The following is a 7,513-nucleotide window of genomic DNA, read 5'->3' on the forward strand; positions in this document are numbered from 1 at the left end:
AAGTGTATTTTTTTTAGTTTTATAAAGTAAATATTATGTTTTTTAATTTTATTTTTAATTTTAGATATTTAAAATTAGTTAACATAATTTAAAATTCAACATTTAATAAAACTTAATGATATTTTAGTTATATTGAAAAATAATTTAACTTGGTCAAAAATACTATTTTGATCTATTTTTCATTCAGCAAAATAAAAGCACCGAGTATTTGCGCAAGCTTCAATGTTTGGCCTTAATTTATTTGTCACAGAGTCGGTGTGTATTCTGTACCGGTCCAAAATGTGTCTCGTTACAATTCGAACATGGAACGCAACACAGGTTTCACGAGCACCATATCATAACTAAGTAGGAATAGTTCTGTTCTGTAAAAGTTAGTTAGATCAATAAAGCCCATACCACACCCAGGCTAAGAGCCGGCGCGGTAAGGAAGGAAGGGCATTGTACGGTGCGAAGTACGCACCTACCGTAGTCTCTCTTCCCCTTCGAACATCTCCTCTGCTAAACTCAACCTCCGGCAAAGCTATTGTGTCTTTCTCAAATTCACCCAAAAACCCTAAATTCTCTCTCTGGTTCTCTACCCTTCTTCGCTATCAGGTTTTTTTTTTTAACCCTAGCTACTCCTTATTTTTCATTTCTTAAAATTGTGCTGCTGAGATTATATACCTGTAATTGAATATGAAATACTGGTTGGCATTCTCTATAGTAATAATGAAGTCAATTTTTGGTAGAGTTGATTTCTATAATATATATACATCCATCCTTATATGTATCAAACAACTTAAACAAAATCCGCCCCTGCTTATTTCTCCTCCTTTTCTGAGATTGTCTGCAGATTTTGTAATACTTATGAATGGCTTGGAGGGTGCTTCATAAAAGGGTCTGCTCTTTTTTACCCTTAGCATATTTATTCCTTCATTTAATTTTCTTGTGGTGTATCAAATTTATATAATGAAAGTCGATTATTTATGCTGCTGTTTGTCATTATTAATATTGAAACAAGCCCTTATTTGCTCAACACTAATCTTCATTCAACCCTTGATCTGAACTTATTTATCCATTCCTTAGGGAAGTCATGCTATTCTTTCTAGAGCTCTAACTTCAACACTAGTAAAGCAAGCAGTGCTGCCAATTTCTTCTCCTGCCACTGGGAGATGTGTACCAGGTAAATCTAAGTCTCCATTTCACCTTATTCTTCAGTGTATTATTTACTTTTACATATTGTAAGACTTGAAATGTATAAAGAAGAGAGTAATTTTTATTTCTTAACATTTGTTTGCCAGAGACCTCTTTCAACCCAGACTATGGTTACCATCAAGTGTTGGTTAAAGAACCCCAACTAAGGTGAGTTCTCATGTTTTTTTTGTTTCTTTGCTGAACACTACAATCGTTAGAAGGCATAACTTTAAAGCCCTAACCTGACTGGTCTTTATTAGTTTGCTGAGCCATGCCAAATTATCAGTATGATGACCCAAGTAATTTGAAATTGTATTTTAGATTACGATAAAGTTGGTCCCTTTGAGATATTCAAAAAGGTGGAAAAATGAAGAGACATTGTTTGGCTTTAAAAATAATATCTTGTCGTTAGGGGGAACCCCAGCTAGAATTTAGCATCGAATTTGTTATGGTAGAAAGCTGATAGTTGCTATAGATATAATAAATATTTCTAAGTCCATGTATAAGCAAAAAAAATATAAATATATTATTAGAAAGGAGGGAGGATGAGGGTGGACTGAGGAAAATTTTTCACTTTTGTGAATTGACAAATTTGGCATTCTTGTAAATTTAAAAAAGAGAAGGAAACATTTTAATTTCAATCGTCTTTTATCGACATTTGATTCTACATTGCTTAGGTGCTATCATGTAAGCACAAGCCTTTGTGCAAGAATGAAAAATGAAGGGCCTTTAGGTTTGAAGACTCCCAAAAGAGAGAAGTTTATAAAAAAGGAGAATAAAAGCCAACCTCCTGTTGAAGCTCCATATGTACCTCCACGTTTGCAAAAGCCCACCAAATCTTTGCTGGATAAAACAATAGACATATTTGAGGGTATGACAATTCTGGAGCTTTCCAAGCGTACCGGAGAGTCATTATCCATTCTGCAAAGTATCCTTGTAAATGTTGGGGAAAAGGTTGTCTCAGAGTTTGATCCTCTCAGCGTTGATGTTGCGGAGCTGGTAGCAATGGTATTTTTAACTTTCGGCTCTGGAAACCTTTGTATTCAAAAGAATGGTTTAATATTTTGGTGATTTAGTCTAACCATAACCATATCCTCAAACGTGTTTAAAATTGAAATTAGCATTTAATATCACGTGCCAGGTAAATCTCCTAGGTGAAACCTATATAAATGGAGAATGTTACTTGCAAAGCAGTTATATTTTTATCATTGCTCGGGGAACAAAACAGAAAAAGGATAAGCTGGGCTGGACTGGTTGTGTGTAAAGGGTTGTGGAAAATTTCTTTTCTTGTGTCAAAGACTTAGAATACAAATATTCCTTTATGAATTAGAATGCTTGCTCATTCAGTTTTTATAGTTTGTTTTATGTATTTGGCTTATATCTTATGGCTAGTACTTTCTTTAAACAATACCTTAATGACACAATGGTTACTGTCTTATGGTTAGTATTGAGTCAAATTTGAGTCTATTCTATTAAAAAGAGAGCTTTTTATTTATTCTATGGCATTTAAATCGGATAATAGTGACACAATCCCATATCACCTTTATTTTGATTGTGTATTGGGGAGGGGGCTCCTATAAATAGTTTTGTAAACATTAAAACTGTTATCTGAGTGGGTTTATGCTTGCCTCTAATGTTTCCTATTTTAAACATGGATGTGAACATTTAGAACCAGAGCTTGTGTCGGTTGGGAAATTATATTGCATTAAGCATGACCATATATCTACTAGGGTAGTTGAGCTGGTTATAGGTGGTAATTTGGGATCTGGTGTTCATCTGCCCTTTATTTTTTTTTTTTTCCATTGAAGGATATATATAATTTTTGCAAATACTGTGAGGACCACTTTAGAAATTTACTCTTGTGTATTAATTTTTCAGGAAGTTGGGATCAATGTTAGGAGGCTTCATTCCAGTGAAGGTGAAGAAATTCTTCCTAGGCCCCCGGTTGTTACTGTTATGGGTCATGTTGACCATGGGAAAACTTCTCTTTTAGATTCTTTACGTCAAACATCTGTGGCTGCTAAGGAAGCTGGGGGCATAACTCAGCATCTAGGTGCTTTTGTGGTGGCCATGCAATCAGGAGCAGCCATTACGTTCCTTGATACGCCTGGTCATGCAGCATTTAGTGCGATGAGAGCAAGAGGTGCTGCAGTCACAGATATAGTTGTGCTAGTTGTAGCTGCTGATGATGGGGTGATGCCTCAAACTCTTGAAGCTGTGTCCCATGCAAAGGCAGCCAAGGTACCGATTGTTGTTGCAATTAATAAGTGTGATAAACCAGCTGCAGACCCAGAGAGAGTTAAACTCCAACTAGCCTCAGAGGGCTTGCTGTTAGAGGATATGGGGGGAGATGTACAAGTGGTTCAAGTTTCAGCAGTGAAGAAGACAGGATTAGATGACTTGGAGGAGTGTCTGCTTCTCCAAGCAGAGATGATGGATCTAAAAGCCCGTGTTGATGGGCCTGCTCAAGCTTATGTGGTAGAGGCAAGACTTGACAGAGGAAGGGGTCCATTGGCCACTGCCATAGTGAAAGCGGGGACTTTGCTTTGTGGCCAGCATGTGGTTGTGGGCTCTGAGTGGGGTAGGATTAGAGCTATTAGAGACATGTCTGGGAAGTTGACTGAGAAGGCAAAACCTGCGATGCCTGTTGAAATTGAAGGACTGAAGGGACTGCCAATGGCCGGCGATGATATTGTCGTTGTGGAGTGTGAGGAGCGAGCTAGAATGCTTAGTGCTGGGAGGAAAAGGAAATTTGAGAAAGATAGGCTTATGAAGATTAGTGTGGGGAGAGCAGACATTCCTGAAGCATCAGAAGAGGTACCTAAGTGGGTTGAGATGCCAGTAATAGTAAAAGCAGATGTTCAGGGGACTGTCCAAGCTGTTACAGATGCATTGAGGAGTCTAAATAGTCCTCAGGTATGGCATGTGATCATAACACAATTTCTGGGGTGCCCTTTAAGCTTTCAAATATATTGAAATGATGAGGATTCCTTTGTCATTGAGATATATTTTTGCTCTTACTAATTCTTCATCATCTTTCATTCTCCAGGTTTTTGTGAATGTAGTACATGTTGGTGTTGGCCCTATTTCTCAGTCAGATTTAGACTTGGCAAAAGCATGCGGTGCTTGCATAGTTGGCTTCAATGTTAAACATCCACCTAGCTCCATCACATTGGAAGCTACTCAAGCTAGCATTAAGGTACCAATATTCTATTGCTGCCAGTTACAGTTATCTCTTAGCGTCGGAGTAAATAATTATTTTGCCATAAATCATAAATATTTGATCATTTGTGTTTGTGTCATTTTGGTTGGTTAGATATTTCTGCACCGTGTGATCTATCACCTTTTGGAGGATGTTGGAAATTTAATAGTAGAGAAGGCCCCCGGAACTTCTGAAACCCATGTTGCTGGGGAGGCTGAGGTGCTGAATATATTTGAGCTCAAAGGAAGGAGCAAGGCCAAGGGAGCAGATGTGAGAATTGCAGGATGCCGAGTGCTCGATGGTTATCTAACCAGATCATCAACCATGCGGCTTCTGAGAAGTGGGGAAATTTTGTTTGAAGGGTCCTGCACATCTCTCAAGCGAGAAAAGCAAGATGTTGATACAGTGAAGAAGGGGAATGAATGCGGGCTCGTGATACATGATTGGGATGATTTTCAGGTTGGAGACGTCATTCAGTGTTTGGAGCAAGTGGTAAGAAAGCCCAAGTTCATTTCCTCTGAGAGTGGTGCTGTTCGAATTGAATGCTGACACAAAAAATGTTTCTTTTTTCGGGCATATACTATAGTTAGTTATTTAGATTCACTTCTATTTGTTAGATGATTTCTTTTATACATAATTATCATCTAAAAGAGCTGAACATGATGAGGTCCATTCACTCATCTCGAAGATTTTGCTTCTCAAAGGTTTATACACTCAACACTCAATATAAACTTATATGTGAGTCAGTTTTGGAAGATTAAAGTAGAGACACTTTTGCTAGGTTTTGATTTACATTTTTGTACCTTGAATAACTCAACAATGATTGTAAGAAAAATTGAACAGAAGAGACTTTTTCCCCGGCAGCTTCATGTGTACACCACCTCCTTCATAGTATAATATTTTTCATTGAAATTGTTCTTGTTGGCCGGCCTCTCGAAAGGTTGTCAATGGTTATAATAGTGTGGATGAGTACGTTTCTCTTTGGCTTGCTATTTGTAAAATATGGTGAATGAATTGTATTTTTATTCAATAGAATAGTATCGATTTATATACAAAATTAGAGAGACTAAATAGGAAACTAACTAAATACAATTAACTCTAATTTCTACAACTAATATACAGCTAATATATTCTAACACTCCCCCTCAAGCTGGAGCATAAATGTTAATCATGCCCAGCTTGTTACAAAGATAATCAACCCGCACTCCATTCAAAGCTTTTGTAAAAATATCTCCTAATTGTTCTCCAGTCTTCACATATCCTGTGGAGATCAGGCTTTGTTGAATTTTCTCACAAACAAAATGACAATCAATCTCAATGTGCTTAGTTCGCTTGTGGAACACAGGATTTGAGGCAATATGAAGAGCAGCTTGATTATCACACCACAATTTTGCTGGAACTGAAGTCTTAAACCCGAATTCAGTCAAAAGTTGATAAATCCATACTATCTTACACACAGACTGTGCCATAGCTCTATATTCTGATTCTGCACTGGATCTAGACACAACATTTTGCTTCTTACTCTTCCAAGATATTAGATTGCCCCCAACAAAGACACAATAACCTGAAGTGGATCGTCTATCTACCTTGGAGCCTGCCCAATCTGCATCAGAGAAACACTCAATCTGGGTGTGTCCATGATCCTTGTAAACAATACCTCGTCCTGGTGCTCCTTTCAAGTAACACAAAATTTGCTCTAATGCTGCCCAATGATGAATTGTTGGAGAAGACATAAACTGACTAACAACACTAACGGAGAATGCAATATCTGGACGAGTCACAGTTAGATAAATCAACTTTCCAACCAATCTGCGATATTTCTCAGGATCTTCAAATGGTTCCCCATCACGTGTAAGATGCATAGCTGGATTCATTGGAGTACTACAAGGTTTTGCTCCCAATTTTCCTGTCTCAATTAACAAATCAAGTACATACTTTCTTTGAGACAGAAAAATACCTTATTTACTCCGAGTAACTTCAACTCCCAAGAAATACTTGAGCACCCCTAAATCCTTCGTGTGAAACTGGGTATGAATGAAAGATTTAAGGGATGAGATGCCTCCAGTATCATTTCCAGTAATAACGATGTCATCCACATACACAACTAACAAAATGATACCAACAGTTGATCTTTTATAGAACACAGAATGATCTGACTTACTTTTCAACAAACCAAATTTCTCAACAGCCTGACTAAATTTACCAAACCAAGCACGAGGACTTTGTTTCAACCCATATAAAGATTTGCGAAGACGACAAACTTGCCCTAACTCCCCCTGAGCAACAAACCCACGAGGTTGCTCCATATACACTTCTTCCTCAAGATCCCCATGAAGAAAAGTATTTTTAATATCAAGCTGATGCAAAGGCCAATGATGAGTAGCTGCCATGGAAATGAACAGTCGAACAGATGTGAGTTTAGCAACAGGAGAAAAAGTATCACAATAGTCCACTCCATAGGTTTGAGTATAACCCTTGGCAACAAGACGGGCTTTTAAGCGAGCAATTGTTCCATCTGGATTGACTTTAACCGTAAACACCCATTTGCACCCTATGGCCCGTTTGCTTGAAGGTAAATTAACCAAGTCCCAAGTACCATTCGCAACTAAAGCATTCATCTCTTCTATCATTGCAGCAAGCCAACCAGGATGAGACATGGCTTCACGAACAGTTTTAGGAATAGTGATAGAATCAAGAGAAGCAATAAAAGAGCAAGAAGAAGATGACAGATGACAGATGATTATAAGAAACAAAAGAAGAAATAAGATATGTACATTGACATTTACCTTTACGTAGTGCAATGGGAAGATCATCGTTGAGTTCCGAATCTGATGACGAAGATGCAGGTGTAGGACATGAAACGGGAGGTGGAGGAGGTGGATGCCTGGAGTACACTATAATAGGAGGCTTAGGAGGTGGAGGTGTAGGCATTGCGGGAGCTATGACCGAGGCAGGTGAAGGAACAAGAGACTCGTCAAAACATGTATCAGGCGCAGAGGATGTGACAGAATATACCAACAAATCATCATCCTCCCCATGACGAGTAGGAGTAGGTGAAGATAAAAAATAAGGTGTATTTTCCACAAAGTAACATCAATAGACACAAGATATTTGTTAAGATCAAGACAATAACACATA

The 7,513-nt window shown here is 38.0% G+C and overlaps 1 protein-coding gene across 2 annotated transcripts; it reads left to right on the plus strand.

Annotated features, from left to right (window-relative positions):
• Positions 1-208: 208 nt before the first annotated feature.
• On the plus strand, positions 209-5,238 carry LOC133777694 (uncharacterized). Of its 2 annotated transcripts, none has more exons than XM_062217389.1 (8): positions 209-594; positions 822-877; positions 1,066-1,162; positions 1,281-1,341; positions 1,851-2,181; positions 3,052-4,089; positions 4,223-4,372; positions 4,490-5,238. In XM_062217389.1, the coding sequence occupies exons 2-8, from the start codon at positions 851-853 to the stop codon at positions 4,922-4,924; spliced, it is 2,139 nt and encodes a 712-aa protein (XP_062073373.1). In that variant the 5' UTR covers positions 209-594; positions 822-850; the 3' UTR covers positions 4,925-5,238. The 2 variants fall into 2 exon arrangements, with proteins under 2 accessions (XP_062073373.1, XP_062073372.1); XM_062217388.1 differs by having other exon boundaries at positions 833-877.
• The last annotated feature ends 2,275 nt before the right edge of the window (positions 5,239-7,513 follow it).

The sequence above is a fragment of the Humulus lupulus genome, chromosome 5 (genome assembly GCF_963169125.1).
Source record: "Humulus lupulus chromosome 5, drHumLupu1.1, whole genome shotgun sequence".
Taxonomy (NCBI): Eukaryota; Viridiplantae; Streptophyta; class Magnoliopsida; order Rosales; family Cannabaceae; genus Humulus; species Humulus lupulus.

Bases quoted from the DNA above. Each gene is read 5' to 3' on its own strand.
- LOC133777694 (XM_062217389.1), top strand. From the start codon at position 851: ATGGCTTGGAGGGTGCTTCATAAAAGG. The intron at 4,090-4,222 runs GTATGGCATGTG...TTCATTCTCCAG, and splicing joins GGAGTCTAAATAGTCCTCAG to GTTTTTGTGAATGTAGTACA. The intron at 4,373-4,489 runs GTACCAATATTC...TTGGTTGGTTAG, and splicing joins CTACTCAAGCTAGCATTAAG to ATATTTCTGCACCGTGTGAT.